Below are 19,850 nucleotides of genomic sequence, written 5' to 3' on the forward strand. Positions count from 1 at the left end.
AAATACTAAGATTTTAAAATCCACTTGACCAAGGATGTTCTGCATCAGAAAGGATGGAGAAACAGAAATACCAACTCAAATCCATTCACCAGAACTGCATTTCCAGTACCACTCAGATGTAGACTTACCAGTGCCAAAACCAATATGATGTTTAAAGATGTGTAATTCCACTTTACAAATCCAGCAAACATGAGCCAGCAGTGCAGAACCTGGAATGGTTTAACAGATGTCTGACAGTGACCTGTCTTTTTCATTTGTGCATTCATACATCTCACTGAAGTCAAATAATATTTATTTATTCATTCAAGCACTGGGCAAACTGAATCTGTAAATTATACATTCACTGATACCTGACCACCATTCAAATGAACTGATAAATGTATCCACAAACTCCATCACTGGGTATATACATACATATATATATATATATAAACATGTAATCCACTGGGTATTCATATGATCTATACTGATCTTTTATGTTTTAATTAAACATGCTCCCTACACTGCCTTTACCAGTAATTTTCACCATCTCAGACAAGGCCTTTCAACCTAAGCAATCAAAGTGAAAGACTGCAAAAGAAATGGCTTGATTTTAAAGAAATCTGGAGTTTGGTTTACAGAGGAGCAAGCCAAACTCTAAATAAATCCTAATTAATGGTGTTCAGTTTCTCTTCAGTTCACTCTAAATGGGGGTACAGAGTTCATTTGCAGCCAAAGCAAGTAGCTATCTTCTCCTTTGATGATTCATCATGTCAGACTTGCTGAGTTGATAAGAGTTATTGGAACTAGTTTTGCACAGGATTAGCTTTTTTCTTTCTTTCCTGTTTTTTTCATTTGGCAGAATCAAGTATCCTTTCTTCTTTTTTTTTCAGTCCAAACTGAGGGTTTACTACATTTTGATGTTCCCATACCCCTGGCTACACTCCGTGAGTGCATCCAAAAAAAAAAAAAGCACAAAGGATGATGATGATAACATGGATTCTTACATAGTACCTATCTTTGTTCAACCAGCTCTAAGCGATTTACAAACACAGAGTTATTTGCACAACAGGATGCCTACCTGGTTAGAGCTGAATGATGGCTGCTAATTGGGCGCTCATCATTTGTTTCCAGTGTCATTCAATCAGGTTTCAATCACGCACACATGCTCATACAGACATGTAACATTTTACGTGTATGACCATTTTGTTTATTTACCCCACCATGTAGGCAGTCATACTCTGTTTTCAGGGGTGTGCATGCTGGGTATGTTCTTGTTTCCATAACCCATTGAACGCAGGTTTTTGGCTATATTCATTGTCCATTTCTGCTCTATCCAGACAGACTTTGGACAACAATGTTTAAAAGTAAATATTCCACCTATAAATGCAATCTGATTTTGGCTACACACCAGAAATCAAAGTCACTTCCATGTCAAAATGATCATTTGGCCTTTCCTTAAGTTCCTACAAATGTTTCATTTGAAGTTTTCTTTTAAGTTTTTTCTTCAGTTTTCCAACTTAAGTTCAAAGAAGTAGTGGATGATGGTGAACGTTTCATTTTCTGAACTGAATTCAATTTTCACTTCAGTAATTTCTGATTAACCTGTTCATAAAATTGTAAGGGAAAAGAGTGATACTATAAAGTATGGCACTGGACAGAAGTAGACAAAAACCATGAAATTTAACTAACCATATTTCTTTCTATATTTTATTTCTTCATGTATACTAACTGTGACACAGTTATGCTATGCATAAATGAAAACAACAAAACAATCACAATCTGTGAACAACCCTCACAAGGGACTTAGTAATGATAAAACAAATTTTTTTTGAATCTGACGGAAGTTTCAGCACCCTTCCCAGGTTCTTTCTGTGGTATTCATATCTCTGCAAAACTCTCCATTGTATACATTTGCATTGTGACATACACACACACACACTATATATATATATATAAATTACAAAAGCACACATTAGTGCATGCACACACACACACACACACATACACACACTCTCTCTCTCTCACTTACACAGATCTCAAAATGTTCACCACCATCATTACATGTCAGCCACTGCATCAAGTTTCATAACTCCGGTCACATATCACATCCAGTTAAACAATCACATAACAAAGTAAATCGTACAAATCACTGGTCAAGTGCTCAGGAGAAGAAGTCAGTGCCCAACAGTTCATCAGGAAAGTAGGTCTGATCCACTGGCCCGGCATAGTCAGGGTTGTACTTGTAGCCTTTGCTGTAGCCTTCAACAACCAACCATCACCTGCTATATAAGACATTTTACTTGAATCACCTTTCAGCGACAAAGTGTACAACTCATTCTCTGTTGTTGTTTTTTTGTTTTCTTTGTTTTTTTTGGGTTTTTTTTTGGGGGGGGGTAAGTAAGATTTTGATGAAAGTGTGGATAATTTTTCACTCATGAGGTACGGCGAAGATTAAGTTTACTCTATCCTGTAGCAAAAAAAAAAAAAAAGAAAAAAAAAGTGCAATGATCAATGAAAAAACATGTTTTAAACAGTCACAAAGACAGACATCACTGCATGAAAACTGTTCTGGTTCTGAGCACATTTACAGACAGCTTGTCTGGAAAACATGAAAGCAATTTCAACTCCCCCCCACCCCCGCCCCCTGAACTGAACACACACACACACACACAAATAAAAGTAATACCACTTAAGAAAGACAAAAACTTGAAGACCACACACATGCCACACAACCTTTTCTTGTGGCTCATGATTCCCCCTCCCCCCCCCCCCAAAAAAAAAGAATACAATCAATGAAATAATACAAATATATAAACCAACACAAAAGTACAAACAAACTTTCCCTGAGACTCACCCAAGTTTTTCATGAGGCGTGTGGGGGCATTGCGAAGATGCAGTGGAACCGAGGGTAGCGGCCCTTTGTGGTCGCGAACGCAAGCCTTTGCCTTTCCATAAGCCTTGTAAATCTCGACGGACTTGGGAGCTCTGGCCAGGTACACTGCACACTGTGCTAACAGTACCTGAACACACACATACCACACAACTGCTGTAACAATAGTTCTTTTTGTAGCAAATCAAACCGTTTCTTTGGAAAGCAACATTTCTATTTGGGTTTCACTCCTTGATTGAAATGGGCAGAGTGAATGAGAATTTCAGGAAAAACATTCTTCTGGAGAATATTTTCTCCTTTTTTTTATGTTTTTAAAAAATGTATTTGTTTGCCTTTATTTTTTTCAGATTCAGCACTGACATGCAAGATCTAACATCACAATTTTCACCATTAAAACCTCAAACCAAGGACTCCATAACTACCATATCTGTTATGATGGGCACAGAAGCCATGTGGCTGGAGCATAAGACTCAATCAGGATCTTCGGTTCAAATCCCTGTCTTGGTGAATAATGGATATACTGAGCTTACAGGTCAGGATGTCAGTGAAGGGCTGTCACCTCACTGAGATAACAGTGATGAGCTGTCACCTTACTGAGATAAGACACAGCTTACAGGTCAGGATGTCGGTCACCGTTCTTTAAATGGACTTCTTCAGTTTGGAATTGGATCACATTTGTTCAGCGAAATCAATCACACCATTGATAAATACACAAAAAGTAGTAACTATGCTTAAAACTCTGGTTGAATCTTAAATCACATTGCTTTTAATGCCAATTTCCATCATGTTATCACACAAGAAACGTTAAACAATCAAATAGTCATCTGGAAACACTGGGCTCAGAACTATTCACATGGACCCCCAAGGTCTCATTTACCCTTAGAGCTCTCCATACAAGCCTTTCTACAGGGATAGGGACAACACTTAGAGAATTGATGCTCACCTCACACTCTGGCATTCCAATCAGGTGGCAGCCCTGGTAGGCAGCAACAGCCTGGGGCAGGGCCTGAGGGTCTGCCAGACCTGAACACGACAGTGCTGCTGTCAACTCTTTTTTCTTTTTGTTAAGTCAGCAACCTGTGTAATGTTATTAATTCTAACACTCAAACTTTTTCTCACATCATCAACCAGACGTGTTTCTTTAACGTGAACACGCTTATGTGCCAGTGGCAAGAGGGCGTGGCGGGGCAAGGAGTTCATGCAAAATGAAACATATGCGAGGCGGGAAGTAGATTTTATGCTTACCTCGTGGCAAAGTTGTTCTGACGGCTACCTAGCCTTGACTCATGAGAACCTAGCCACTCTTGCCACAAGATGGACAAAAGAAACGCACCTTCCTAGTGTGTCCCACAAGAATCTTGCTTAACTGGCGTGCAAGAAATGCACCTCAGAATACCACAATCTGTTATCAACCCTAATGTTCAATCTGTTTTTATAATAGTAATAATAATAATAACAACATCTATATAGCGCTAAATCTTGTGCAGAGACAAATCAAAGCGCTTTCACACCAGTCATTCAAACGCATGCATAACTCTTAAACTGGAAGAAAAAAACCCAAAAAACTGAAGACAAGGAAGAGGCAGGGAAGGGAGGCTATTTGGGGAAGAGGTGGGTTTAAAGGCCAGACCTGAAAGAGCTGAGTGTAGAGACCTGATAAAGCGAAAGAGGAAGTTAATTCCAATTACAAGGTCTAGAGACAGAGAAAGAACGGCGGCCAACAGTCGAGTGCTTGAATCTGGGTATGCGTAACAGAGTGGATCTGAAGCCGATCGTAGTGAGCGAGATGGAGTGTAGAGGTGAAGGCAGCCACAGAGATAGGAAGTGGCAGATTTGTGAATACATTTATAACATGGAGTGCTGATCTTGTACTTTATTCTGTGTGAGACAGGGAACCAGTGGAGATGTTGCAAAAGAGGAGTGATGTGCTCAGATCTTTTCTTTCTGAGGACGAGTCGGGCAGCAGAGTTTTGTATGCGCTGAAGGGGCTGAATGGATGAAGCAGGCAAACCAGACAATAGAGAGTTACAGTAGTCAAGGCGAGAGAGAATGAGAGAAACGACAAGTCTAGATGCTGCATCAGTAGACAGATATTTCTGGACGGAACTGATGCGCCGCAGTTGACAGCAGCAGGATTGACATGTCTGAATGATAAATTTTTGCATGGTCATTGTGTTGTCAAGGACAACACCGAGGTTCCTGACTGACGTGGAAAGAGGGATGGATGTAGTGCCAAGTTTGATTGTGTCAATTGTGATGGAAGACAGTTTCTGTTTAGTTCCTATGATCATTGCTTCAGTTTTGTCCGCGTTCAGTTGTAACTTATTTTATGTCAGCAACTTGAACATCTCAATTTTTGCTGTCAAATCTGACGCTGAAACATTTTCCTTTTGTCAGCAACCTGAACACTGCAGTCAACTCAGATGCTCTTTGTTTTTTTGTTTTTTTTAAAACCTGAATACCATTTGGGGAATACCATGTGGAGTGATGGCCTAGAGGTAACGCGTCCGCCTAGGAAGCGAGAGAATCTGAGCATGCGGGTTCGAATCACGGCTCAGCCGCCAATATTTTCTCCCCCTCCACTAGACCTTGAGTGGTGGTCTGGACGCTAGTCATTCGGATGAGACGATAAACCTAGGCCCCATGTGCAGCATGCACTTAGCGCACGTAAAAGAACCCACAGCAACAAAAGGGTTGTTCCTGGCAAAATTCTGTAGAAAAATTCACTTTGATGGAAAAAATAAATAAAAACTGCACGCAAGAAAAAATACAAAAAAATGGGTTGCGCTGTAGTATAGTGACGCACTCTCCCAGAGAAATCTGTTGTGATAAAAAGACACATACAAATACAAATTATGTTGCTGTCAACTGATGCCTTTTTTTTTGTTGTTGTTGTCAGGAACCTGAACACTGTAATACTGCTGTTGACTGTGACACTCAAACTTTTGGGCTTTATCTAATGTCATCAAATGAACTGTCCCTGGACAAAATCTACTTTGATAGTAAAACAAATACACTTGCGGGCAGAAAAAAAAAAACAAAGAAAAAAAGGATGGTGCTGTACTGTGGTGATGTGAATTTCAAGCAGACAAATCTGCTGGGACAAAAGAGCAATAGAATACAATACAATGCAATACAATACAACATAACACAATATAATACAATGCAATGCAATACAATACAACACAATACTTTACAATACAATACAAAGTGACTAGCACACATTCTTTTTCTCTACAGTTCTTTCATTCCTCATATGCAGCCAATTCTTTTCTCTTTTCCTACACATCTGCCAGCTCAAAACTGCAAACTCACCGACGTCTTCACTTGCAAAACGAATGAGTCGCCTAGCAATGTACAGAGGGTTTTCTCCCCCTTCCAACATGCGCGCCAGCCAGTAGAGGGAGGCACTGGTGTCAGAGCCACGCATTGACTTGTGCAGTGCGGAAATGATGTTGTAGTGCTCCTCTCCTGAAACCACACATAAATTTAGGTCTCACGCTAACTACTTCTTCGTTCGTGGGCTGCAACTCCCACGTTCACTTGTATGTATACAAGTGGGCTTTTACATGTATGACCGTTTTTACCCTGCCATGTAGGCAGCCATACTCAGTTTCCAGGGGTGTGCATGCTAGGTATGTTCTTGTTTCCATAACCCACTGAACGCTGATATTGATTACAGGATCTTTAACGTGCGTATTTGATCTTCTGCTTGTGTAAATGCATGAAGGGGGTTCAGGCACTAGCAGGTCTGCGTATATGTTGACCTGAGAGATCGGAAAAATCTCCACCCTTTACCCACCAGGCGCCGTCACCGAGATTTGAACCCAGGGCCCTCAGACTGAAAGTCCAATGCTTTAACCACTCAGCTACTGCACCCATCACATCTTACGCTAACAAGTGGTGGTGGTCCGTTGAGTTTGATGACATCTATGTGCGGGGGTAGACTCGCAGGTGACTGTCGAGTCCAAGGCAGGGGTGACAAAGACATCCACAATGGGGACAGAGAAACTGGCCTGGGGGATTGGGTACCTCTACTGCTGTCTTCCTTTCTGCATGGGCCTCAGTGATGCTGTCACGTTGGTTGTCCCCAAATACCTCTGTTGCTTCACTCATCAGAGTACGCCATTCCAGTTCGATGCTGTGCGTGCTCCGCAAGCTGCTTGGGGGTGGGCGATGTTGGCTTTACTTGTGACAATAAATACTGTCATAAAAAGAAACAGCCTCTGGCTCTTTCTGTAGGGCAGGAGAGCTGGAGGGGATGGAGTGGGGGGGGGGAGGGGGAGAAGAAAAACAAGAAATCCTGAAAGTGTAATAATGAAGGAAATCGTCCACATATGGCGTCAACAACAACAAAACCAGACCCCTTCAAAATGCATACTAACTGATCATGATAACTATGTATAATAGTCGTTCGTTTTCGACTATGACCACCAGAACAGCAGAGGAGGTAGCTGTTCTCCCGACTATGTGGGCTAGAACTTGATTGTAGTGGAGAGAGTCTTTCCCAAGTTAGATCCCTACTCTCTCGGCCAATAGGGTTTTAGGACAGTTGACGTTGGGATGGTTCCCAAAGGCCAACTAGACCCAAGGCTGCAGCACTAAGAGCCAATGCAATATTACAACATGAACTTCTGACATAAATGCTGTCATAAAAAGAATCAGCCTCTGGCTCTCTTTCTGTGGGGCCGGGGAGCTGGAGGGAGAAGGAAAACAAAAAATCCTGAAAGTAAAAATATGAAAGAATTAATTCAGACCACAAATATGGCAACAACAACAAAACCAAACCCACCTTCTTCTTCTTCTTCTGCATTCGTGGGCTACAACTCCCACGTTCACTCATATGCACACGAGTGGGCTTTTACGTATATGACCGTTTTTACCCCACCATATAGGCAGCCATACTCCGCTTTCGGGGGTGTGCATGCTGGGAATGTTCTTGTTTCCATAACCCACCGAACGCTGACATGGATTACAGGATCTTTAACGTGCGTATTTGATCTTCTGCTTGCATATACACACGAAGGGGGTTCAGGCACTAGCAGGTCTGCACATATGTTGACCTGGGAGATCGTAAAAATCTCCACCCTTCACCCACCAGGTGCCGTCACCGTGATTCGAACCCGGGACCCTGAGATTGAAAGTCCAACGCTTTAACCATTCGGCTATTGCGCCTGTCACCAAACCCACCAAAATGCAATTAATTGATCGTGCAAAGTAAACAACTTCTGAAAATCAGACGTAAATAAATAATTACAACCTACCAAAAAAAGGTTCAAACAGCAAAAACACAGTTTTCCATAAATATTTGAAATTTTCAAAAGGTAAGTCAACTCACCAAATCAGAAACAATCTAAAAACTATGTAACTACAGATATGAATTTGTAGATATATACACAAGAGAGAAAACAGAACCACAATATGCAAAAATACAAATGAAGGAAATCCAAAGATAAAATTTTTTTTTTATCTATGACAGCCCCAGTTACACACCTGCTTTGTCATACAACAAAGCATAATAAGTAAATAAAACAAAGCATGAGAAGTAAATACGTTGACAAATATAAGAGAGATCAAGGTGAACGTTTCTCTGATATGAGGCCTGGGTGCTAGTTCTTCTGATGAGATGATGAACCAAGATCCTGCATGCACTTAGTGTATGTAAATTAAGCACAAAGCAACAAAAAGGGTTGTCCCTGGCAAAATTCTGTTGAATAATCCACTTTCATTATAAAACGAACACACTTGCAAACAGAAAAAAAAGGGAGAAAAAACCAAGGCAGTGCTTTACAGTGGTGACGTGCTGCTCTCTGCTCTCTCCAGGGGGAGGAGAGCAGCACAAATTTCACACAGTGAGATCTGTTGTCACTAAGAAGTACTACAATACAATACCAATGGCACAAACAACATACCTGTTCTGTCGTACAGCGAGTGTGATTGCCAAAGCCCTTCTTTAATATCATCCACCGTCACCACACGACTTTGAGCAGAAGCTGACATGAAATCTGTTGTCACTAAGAAGTACTACAATACAATACCAATGGCACAAACAACATACCTGTTCTGTCGTACAGCGAGTGTGATTGCCGAAGCCCTTCTTTAATATCATCCACCGTCACCACACGACGTTGAGCAGAAGCTGACATGAAATATGTTGTCACTAAGAAGTATTACAATACAATACCAAGGACACAAACAACATACCTGTTCTGTTGTACAGCGAGTGTGATTGCTGAAGCCCTTCTTTAATATCATTAATCATCACCACATGACTTTGAGGAGAAGCTGACATGAAATCTGTTGTCACTAAGAAGTACTACAATACAATACCAATGGCACAAACATCACACCTGTTCTGTTGTACAGCACGTGTGATCACTGAAATCCTTCTTTTGTATCATCCACTGTCACCACACGACTCTGAGGAGAAGCTGATGTGAAATATGTTGTACTACAATGCAATACCATTACATAAACAACATACCTGTTCTAACATATTACAATGCAATATCATTACATAAACAACATACCTGTTCTATCATATTACAAAGCAATATCATTACATAAACAACATACCTGCTCTATCATACAGCACGTGCGATCGCTGGAGACCTTCTTTGATATCATCCACCGTCACCACACGACTTTGAGGAGGAGAAGCTGATGCGTCTGTCCCATGTCCTCTGCTGTTGCTCTGTGAGTGAGCTCCCTTGGCCTCTACCGCCATCTGCAGGCCGTTGAGAGCAGCTCGAGCATCGCCGTCTACCAAGTTGGAGAGCAGTTCCAGGGCCTCCTTGTTGACGGACACCTCTGACCTTACGACAAGAAGAACAGCAAAAATGTTGTACTGTATTGTATCATTGTATTGTATCATTCTTCTTCTCCTTACAACATATTTCTTTGTGTGAAATCCGGGCTGCTCTCCTCCAGTGACAACTTTTTGTTGCCATGGGTTCTTTTATGTGCGCTAAGTGCATGCTGCACACATGACCATGGTTTATCGTCTCATCCGAAAGGTGTAGCGGAAGGGGAGAAAATACTGGCGATTGTGGGGTTCGAACCAGTGCGCTCAAATTCTCTAGCTTCCTAGGCAGACGCGTTACCACTGGGCCAGCACTCTACTCGTTACTGAGCATTTCTTGTGCTTGGTATTGGTATTGCAGACTGATGCTCATACCTCCCAAGCAGGCAGTTATTACTGCACATTTCTTGTGCTTAATAATAATAATAATAATGATGATGATGCAGACTGATGATCACACCTGCCAAGCAGGGAGCTCCTACTGTGCATTTCTTGTGCTTAATTATAATGATAATAATAATAATATTAAAGAAATAATAATAATGATGATGATGATGGTGATGATAATAATGAAATGATGATGATAATGATGATGATGATAATGATGATGATGATGACAATCACAACTCCCATGCAGGAAGCTCTTACTGTGCATTTCTTGTGCTTAATAATAATAATAATAACAAAGAATAATAATAATGACGACGACGATGACACAACAACAACAATAATAATAACAATAATGATGATGATGATGATGAAGACTGATAATCAAACCTGCCAAGCAGGGAGCTCCTACTGTGCATTTCTTGTGCTTAATAATAATAATAACAATAAAGAATAATAATATTGATGATGAAAATAATGATAATAATGATGATAATGATGATGATAATACTAATAATAATGATGATGATGATGATGATGATGATGATGATGATGATGATGCATACTGATGATCACACCTGCCAAACAGGAAGCTTTTACTGTGCATTTCTTGTGCTTAATAATAACAATAACAATAATAATAATGCAGCGTGATGATCACACCTCCCAAGCAGTGAGCTTGTGGTGTTTACAGCAAAAATACATCAGTGTGTAGCGCACACCATGGCTACAAGAGTGTTGCCCTCCACACGTGTTCAGCGCTTGACGTTTAGTTCATCTGAGGAGCGAACTTAACCCTGCATTCAACTCAGGAGGGAAAGGAACCGCCTAAAAATAACACGCTACCACCGGAAGGGTTAGAGCTTTAACTTGGAAGAACTGAGAGCACAAAACGCTACGAGTTCTCTTTCATGTTGCGTCTCCAGCCATTATCAGCTGTTGGGAGGAAGAAAGACCAGTGTGCTGTTCCGCGCGATGGCAGCGGCCACAGGGAGAAAACAACACCTCTTCGGTAACTTTTGATAACACATTGCTTGTCAATGCAATCGCTTAATGAATAGTATGGTTTGAAAGAGCACAGTCTTAGCTTTAAAATGATAGGAAACTCAAATGTGACCATCCGATTATTTTTCTCGGGACAACTGTTTGAAAAAAGCAGGTATGCTTACCACCAGTTTGTTAACATGCATTTTGACACATTTTTAACACACTTAATCTAATCTCACAAAATTCGCTCAACACAGACAATACATTCCATGCACAGCATTACACATCAGCATGCCTCTCACTAACCTGTGTTGATAGCTGGAAATTCTGAAGGAAGCTGTGGCGTGTTAAAGATCACAACTGTTTTGCAGCTTGTACAAGTACTCCACAGGCACACTGATTCAGTCATTCACGCACATTGAAGAAAAGAGAGAGAAGGAAACAGAACGAAAGAAAGGAAGGGATGAAGGAGAGAAAGAGAGGGAAGGAAACAGCACGAAAGAAAGACAGAGAAGAAAACAGAATGGAAGAAAGAAATGTGAGAGAACAGAATGTGAAGGAAAACCAAACTCATGGTACTTCTGCTATGAAAGAAACACACCACCGCCAGTCACAATTGTCAGCACAGTTCTGTCAAGTAAATACTGCTATCTTAAAAAATATTTTCCAGCCAAGGAAAGTAGTACCAGCAACAAAAAGAGAAGTGTCCACTCTTTTCAACAGTGCAAACATTAATGCCACAGAAATAGGAGTATGCTCACCAGCCCGCTCAAAAGAGGCGTGCAAATTGCCACGCTTTAATAGAAGACAAAGAAGGGTCAGTGACGGGTTAGCAAGCACAGCAGCTGGTACTTATCAGTGTCTGGCACTATCAGGCCTGTCAGGGGGATCTCGCAGATGGCTAAGTGTGTGGTTCTGCTTATAGCCTAGACAGCAGTGCCTCTGGCAAATTCTGCAGAAGAAATCCACTGTGATAGGTACACAAATATATAAGCATACACTCAAACCCTGACTAAGCGCACTGGGTTATGCTGCTGGTCAAGCACCTGCCTATACAGCAGATGTGGTGTTGCGTATATGGTTTTGTCCGAACGCTGTGATACCTCTTTGAGAAACTAAAACTGAAAAACCTCTATATATCATACAGCATTGTTTTAGGTAACCAGTACTTTTAACCTTCATCCTCACCATATTTCTGATTGCGACTGACAAATTGTCAGTCCTGCAAAATTCGCCCTGTAGGATGCTACCAAGAAATTGCTTGACAACTACTACACTATCGGTTCTGGCAGTTTCAGTAGACAACAGACAAAGGTAGGATGTGCCATGCAAAAGTGTCAGGGGAAGAAATTCCTTTGAATGCAATGTTTGAAAACCTGTTCAAATTTATGGTAAAGCAATGAATTTTATGTGAAATAACCTGAATCGCTGACAAACTGCTTTCAAAATTAATTGGCCCAGAGGCAGCTTCTTAGCAGATTTTGCTCTTTTTTTTATTTTATTAATTCAAAACCCGTTCACCACCAGTCAATTTAGAGTGAAAAATTCCCTTGTTCTATAAACACCAGAAATTATGGTGTTTAAGAATAGCTTGGGATTCCCCTGTCATGTATAGAAAATATGGCCAATCCTACAACCAAAAAATAAGAGCAGTAGGTTCATGGATAACAGACCCTTGACCTGGTCGCATCTCAGTGACGTGGGTGCTCTACCTAGCTAGTGCTGAAATGCGACATTGGCAGTGATAGGTAAAACGGAAACTTGAAGATCACCCTGAAAAACGTTACCTATCGCAGCTGTCATCACCCTCCAGAGTGTCTGTTTCCGTGTCCACCACCACTGCTCCAATATGCGGCAACGCCCGACGCAAGATGCTCAGAATGCTTTCCGCGGACAATTTTTCCAGCACGATGACTCGACAGCGGCTGAGCAATGCACTGTTCACTTGAAACGATGGGTTCTCCGTGGTGGCTCCAATCAGTGTGATCGTACCATCCTCCACATGAGGCAGCAAGACATCCTGAAAGAGAGGGGTAAAAAGCAAAAAACAAAAAAAACAAAAACAAAAAAACTTTGAGCAAATCATGTTCATGATCATATATGATTTCTGGAAAGGAGAGAGGTGAAAATGGGCATGAATCCTGCATGAGTAAAAAAACAAACAAAAAAAACCCACAGACTTTTTAAGAAAAAAAAAAGGGTGGGTTGAGGGGTGGCCTGGGGGGCGGGGGGGGGGGGGGGGGGCATGGAAGTGGGGTAAAGGGGGGAAAAGCCAGTGTACACTGGTGATTTTCATGTGTGCTAAACATCAGAAAACAAGTATCGACTTGTGAAAAATAAATAATAAAAAAACCAAAAAAACAACAACAATTCTTAACTGAAAAGAAAAATAGACTCATATCCCATGCAGGTTTGACCAGGGACACACACACACACACACACACATACATGCTCCCATGCAAGTTTGAAATTTGTTCTTGACCATGAACATATGTACATGTTACATTAAAGTTAAGACACGATCATGACTTTCTGCCAAGTGAGTTGACAGGAAAATAATGCATTTCAAGTTGCACGTGCCTGGCTTGGCAGCACTGATAGAAAAAGTGTGTGGTGTGTGTGTGTGTGTGTGTGTGTGTGTGTGTGTGTGTGTGTGTATGCATGTTTGTGCATGTGTCTATTTTTTTAATACACACACTGATGTCAAAGTCATATGCTGCTTATTCAAATACATTTCCCCTAAACACACAATGATTACGTGAACAATACCTGTTGCGTTTTGTTGAAACGATGGATCTCATCCAGAAACATCACAGTTTTTTTGCGAAACATTCTCTGATCATTGCGAGCGATCTTGATGGTCTCCTTGACCTCATTCACTCCGCAGACTGCGGCAGACAGAGACAGAAATTTGGCATTGCCTCGGGCTCTACAGTTGTTGGCAACAATCCTGGCAAGAGTGGTCTGCAACAGATATTCATGATATAATAATAATAATAATAATAATGGATACTTATATAGCACACTATCCAGAAATCTGCTCTAGGTGCTTTACAAAAACGCTTTTGATAACATAAAACATTATATCTACATTACATACACACACCAAAATGTGACCACACACACACACACACACACGCACGCACGCACGCACGCGCACACACACACGCACGCACGCACACACACACACACACTGCATACATACATTTTAACATACATGTGTATCTAACAGCTACCCTAACACATACGCACACATAGGCAGGCACAAACTTACATAAACACACGCACACACAATACACATTCATATACATGCATGTAGTTGTGGACCTGCCACAATTGAACTTATTGCTGAGGGAAAAGGTGAGTTTTGAGATGAGATTTAAAAGATGCGAGGGAATCAGAATGACGGAGGTTATCAGGGAGCTTGTTCCACGTCTTTGGCGATTGAAAAGAAAACGATCTGTGTCCATAATGTAAATATTTGAGTTTATGGTTTCTAAACATTTGGCAAGAGTACTGAAATATCTTAAAAATCAGTTACTCTGCAACATATATTTATAAGACTATGTGAACATTTTAGTTTATGGTTTTTAAACATTTAGCAAGAGCATTGTAATATCTTAAACATCAGTTATATCAGATTTTTTCCCCCTTCAAACAAACCCTCTCGTTCCCATTCCCTCTTCTTTCTAATTAAGCAACTTAGCCAGTTTTTCAAGCTTTCCACACACCTAACACGTCTTCCAGTTCTGAAACATTACCTTTTTTAATTGTTAAGAATAACATATGATTTATTAAATGTGCATATACAGATGAATAAAGCAAAAATACAACAACAAAAATACCCACCTTCCAGTGGTAACACACAGACACACACATGCCCTATGAATTTTGCAAAGCAAACATTCCCACATATTTTTCAGATTTTTTTCTTACTTGCTTTTTCTTTTTCGTGTTTACTTCCCCACCTTTCCACCATATTCCATAAGGATTAAGAAAATTAAGGTATTCATGGAAAACACACAAATAAAGTAGGGTAGGAGTAGGTAAACAAAAACAGTTCATCAACTGATAGCACTCACAGGATTTTTTTTTTCTTTCCACCTGGTGACTTACAGACAGCTAGATACTGAGTGTATAATCTGAGACTTCAATGTTTCATTACTTCTCTTCTTCCAGTTATGTCCATTGGTCATCACTGATCTTTACTGACATTTTCCGGGATCAGAGCACTTGTGTGGAGAGAAGGGACAGAGAGAGAAAGCCTAACATTTAAGATAAAATTAATTCTTTTAAAAAAATCTTAAAAGCTAGGGGTGCGATCGTTAAACTCCTCCAGTTTAGCCAGGGACACAGTTGATGTTTTTTTTCAGGGGGATCTCAATACCTTTGATGTAAAAGCACTGATGGATGGAGACAGGATGTTCTCCACCCAAATGTGGAAGAGGGGAACTAGGGAGGGGTGAGAGGATAGGGGTGGACTGACAGAAATCAGAAATGATTCTAGCGGGCACTGATTATTTTGCTCAAGTTTTGCCCTATTTCCATTTTTGGAAAACTTCATCTGCACTAAAATCAATAGGTTGCGTGCACAGCACAGTTGGTCAGGCACTGAGCTTCTGATCCAGTGCTCAGAACTCTTTCTCTCTCTCTATCTGTGTGTGTGTGTGTGTGTGTGTGTGTGTGCGTGCGTGCGTGCGTGCGTGCGTGCGTGCGTGCGTGCGCGCGCACGCTCACATATGTGTGTGTGTGTGTGTGTGTATGTCTCTGTGTGTGTGTTTATGTATGTGTTTCAGAGAGAGAGAGAGAGAGAGAGAGAGAGAGAGGGAGGAGAAGAGTGTATTTATTTATAGTCTGTTCATCTAAGATGATGATATTAGACTGAAAATAAATGATATTATTATTATCATCATTTGGATTATTATCATTTCTATCATAATGATGATTGTTATTATTAATTAGAAATCGACATTTCTGTATATTCAAATCAAAAGGGGGGCGGTTGAGGTGGAGGGGAGGGGTGCAGGGGGGGGGGGGGGGGGGGGGGGGGGGGGGGGGGGGGGGGGGGGGGGGGGGGGGTTGAGGCCCATTTCAGCATGGCGTGAATTTGGGAAAGGCTCTTTGCTCCAATTTCCATCATGCCATCCAGGCATGAATGGGTACCTGTCTTTAGTTGGGGAAGGATAAAATGGTGGAAGGTGAGGATGGGGCCCTGCCTTTCTAGGCCGATCTCTAGATGCAGTGTATATGAATTCACTATCCTGATGGCCATAACAGAAGGCTAAAGGGCCTTTGACATAAATATTTGCAATGTACTGTGTTGCACTGTTTTGTATTATCTTTTGTCATGACGGATTTCTTGATGTGAAATTAAGGCTGCTTTCTGCAAGGTAAGCACTTCACTATAGTGTAGCAACCCCCCAAACAGGAAATTTTCTATCTAAAATTACGTTTGAGTAACATACTTACCGTGACCCACTAGTGCAGACTCCGGCAGGGGTCTGACATTCCTGTCCTGTGCAAACTATTATCTGCCTATGCGGAGAAAACGAAAGTAGCTATGGCCGATAACCTCCCGGAAGTAGGTAACCTCCCCTTTGCCCCCCTGACTAGTGCCCTCTTTTTACCAAACCCCCATTATTTTCCTGCCCACAAATATATGCTTCACTATCCAGGGACAACCCTTTTGCTGCCGTGGCTTCTTTAACAAGTGTCTCAACATTTGGTTCTGACCTTACCTTGCCACAGCCTGGAGGTCCCCACAGGATGAGGGAGGGGATATGATCTGATGACAGCAGCGAATACAGCATGCTGTCCCTTCCCACTGCCTTGTCCTGACCCACATAATCCTCCAGACCCTTGGGCCGCATGCGCTCTGCCAGAGGGGCGAAAGACTCCGCTTTGTTCGTTGATACGCTCTTGGCTGGCTGCTGTCTGTCGGACTGTGTGCTCTTGCCAGGAAATAAAGGTGTGCTTTTTGTGGATGATGCAGCACCGTGTGTGGATCTGGCTGGTGAATATGAAACTGAAATTAAACAAAATAAATGAATGAATCATAAATGATATATAACTGAAAGAAAATGGTCAGCAACTGAAGCAGATTACCAACAAAATGAATGAGTCAATAAATCATAAACAATAAATAAACACAGCTGAAACAAACTATTCAGCAACTGAAACAAATTACATGGATATGTATATTTACCATATTTGAAGTTAGTTGAAAGTTCTATGAAGCTGTCAGTATTTTATTACCTTAAATTGTAAATATGCCAACTGAAATAAATGATAATGTTGACCTTGACATCATTTTCAACAAGCAAGCATACAGTTACAATGTCCCAGTGATGCATAACCCACATGGCTTGCATTTCCTGTCCCAGAGTAAATACACACCACATCAAAAGTATAAAAGTGTCATTATATGCTTGAAGAATGTACTGGTGCACAAGCTCTGTCCTACAAGCAGGGATCCTCATTTCTTTGGACAGGGACAAATATTATAGATGTATATATTGGGAATCTGGTTCTTTAACTCTTGTACTGTGTTGAGCAAGGCTGAAATCAAGTTTTATCTTTCTGGCAAGGAGAACAAATTAATGTTTACTATACTTTTGTCAGAAGAGAATCTTGAGGATTCCAGGACTAAAAACTATAATCAAATGAACTCATTAAGTCAGCTTTTCAATTTGCACATACAGTGAATACTGCATTTCTTAACTTCACACTACACAGAATAGTACTACACTGATCAATACTGCACATCTCATACTGACTCCACAATAACTTCAATCTTGAAGAAACTTTACTCTGACATCATGCAGCCTTATACACTTGGAATTATGCAACCGTGATTCAAACCTATAAACCCTCTCTCACACTCTTTGGGCTGAATAAAAGGCAGTTAAGCAAAAAACCAACCACACACCATAGAAATATATCAACTTTATGCAATCACATGGAATATTTGTACATGCTAGGGTAACATGGGTATGTGGAAATTGTTTGTTAAAAAAGATGTAACTCTTATATCTCTATCCATTGCTCAAACCGGTGTGTGTGTGTGTGTGTGTGTGGAGGTAGTGGTGCGGGTCTGGGGTTTACGGGCCTCATGGTGTTTTTTTCATGGGTTTTTATTTTATGTTATGATGTGACTTCTCTCAATACATTCTGTGGTATGATGGTTACTGTGACTGTACCATACCACAGTGTGAGGAAATTAAGAGGGTCATTACCATTCCGTTCCACGCTGACATCATCGGACGTTTCGTGCTTTTCTTCTCTGTCAATATTCACCGTTCGAGGTTCACTTTCTGTCTCTGTCGTTTCTTTGATCTTTGGCTTTTTGGACGAATTCGGTGACACAGCAGGCCGCATCGGTTGCAAAGAGCCCCATGTGGTCGAACTCTTCCTTTTTGTGGATGTATTTGTACCTTTGCGTTCATTTGCATCGAATGTGCCACCAGTATCTTCCTCGCCTGTGTTCGATTCCACAACTTGGTTGTTGAGGCATTCGTTGACGTGCGTGTTAATTGATGATGCTGGGAACACGCGGCCACACACTGGGCATTCCATTCGTAGTTCTGAATTTGACTTTAGGCCTACTTAGTTTTACTGGCACTGTCGGCTGGGGTTCTGGGTATGGTGTTTATGTTTTGTTTCCCACTCTGCTTTTCGTGCACATCACGGACCTGCGCGCATTTTCGTCAAGGGACGTCACTCCAATTCATCACTTTCGTTTCGTTTGTGTGTGTGTGTGTGTGTGTGTTGTGTGATTCAAACTACGACAGACTGCATACAGCTGGTATGTGCAGACGTTTAGGCGGTGATGACAGATACATTAACAGATAGAAAAAGTGAAATTTTGACCCCTCCTCCCACCCATTCCAATCACGCATTTTTCCACTCAAACGGCCGGTCAGTTGGAATATTACATGCAAATAAGTGCGTTTGTGTACTGCGGTGCACGTGCATGCCAGTGTGTGTGGGGGGTGGGCACGCGCCTCTGTGTGTGTGTGTGTGTGTGTGTGTGTGTGTGTGTGTGTGTTCGTTCGTCTTCAGTTTAACGTCTTCCCATAGTTGAGTGATATTACACGTGTGTGTGTGTGTGTGTGTGTGTGACTTGACTTGACTTGACTTGACTTGACTTGACTTCATTTATTGTCATAAAATCCCGAAGGATTAATAGACACAACAAAGAACAAAGGGAACAAAGAAATAAACGGTCATCTAATACGCATGCACTGAAATACATAGTTGGCAAGTGTTTTTTGACAGTCATCGCAGGTGAATAAATCACTTGGTTTTAGTATATTGTTTTGTATGTTTCTAGAGATCACATTTGATTGATGATCATACTGCTGTATAGTAGTGATTAGATGGCTTCGCAAATTATGAAATAAGATACACGAATCTAAGAAATGCAATTCATCTTCAACAACTTCACATATAGCACATAACCTCTCTTCTCTGGGAATGTTTGCATATCTTCCTCGTTCGATGTTTAAATAATGTGCGCTTATTCTGAGTTGACAAAGAGCTTGTTTGTGAGCAGGATCGATTTTATCAGTTAGATAATTCTCAATTTGATAATCGTTTCTTTTAATTTTGTTGTAGAAATCTAATCTACTGTATTCAGTTTTTGTCTGTTTCCAGAATTGTACATATCTATTTCTTAGTTGTTGGCGTAATGTAAATTTAAGCCTGCTGTTACTAAATGTCGACTGATTGTTCCAAACATGACCTAATCCTACATTGTGAAGAATATTCTTTACAAATTGTATCCATGGATTTTCAATTGTG

The 19,850-nt window shown here is 41.0% G+C and overlaps 1 protein-coding gene across 1 annotated transcript; it reads right to left on the reverse strand.

The window, feature by feature from the left end:
- Positions 1-1,964: 1,964 nt before the first annotated feature.
- LOC143285783 (ATPase WRNIP1-like) lies at positions 1,965-18,741 on the reverse strand. The gene is made up of 9 exons (XM_076593202.1): positions 18,284-18,741; positions 16,787-17,073; positions 13,818-14,012; positions 12,836-13,068; positions 9,449-9,687; positions 6,188-6,343; positions 3,816-3,895; positions 2,837-3,002; positions 1,965-2,241 (listed from the first exon to the last, which is right to left on the reverse strand). The coding sequence occupies exons 1-9, from the start codon at positions 18,621-18,623 to the stop codon at positions 2,144-2,146; spliced, it is 1,794 nt and encodes a 597-aa protein (XP_076449317.1). The 5' UTR covers positions 18,624-18,741; the 3' UTR covers positions 1,965-2,143.
- Between the last annotated feature and the right edge of the window lie 1,109 nt (positions 18,742-19,850).

The sequence above is a fragment of the Babylonia areolata genome, chromosome 9 (genome assembly GCF_041734735.1).
Source record: "Babylonia areolata isolate BAREFJ2019XMU chromosome 9, ASM4173473v1, whole genome shotgun sequence".
NCBI lineage: Eukaryota > Metazoa > Mollusca > Gastropoda > Neogastropoda > Buccinidae > Babylonia > Babylonia areolata.

Coding starts and splice junctions, on each gene's coding strand:
- LOC143285783 (XM_076593202.1), bottom strand. CDS start 18,623: ATGGAATGCCCAGTGTGTGGCCGCGTGTTCCCAGCATCATCAATTAAC. Junction 17,074..18,283: donor TGTCAGCGTGGAACGGAATG/GTAATGACCCTC, acceptor GTTTAATTTCAG/TTTCATATTCACCAGCCAGA. Junction 3,896..6,187: donor TTTTGCAAGTGAAGACGTCG/GTGAGTTTGCAG, acceptor TGTCGTGTTCAG/GTCTGGCAGACCCTCAGGCC.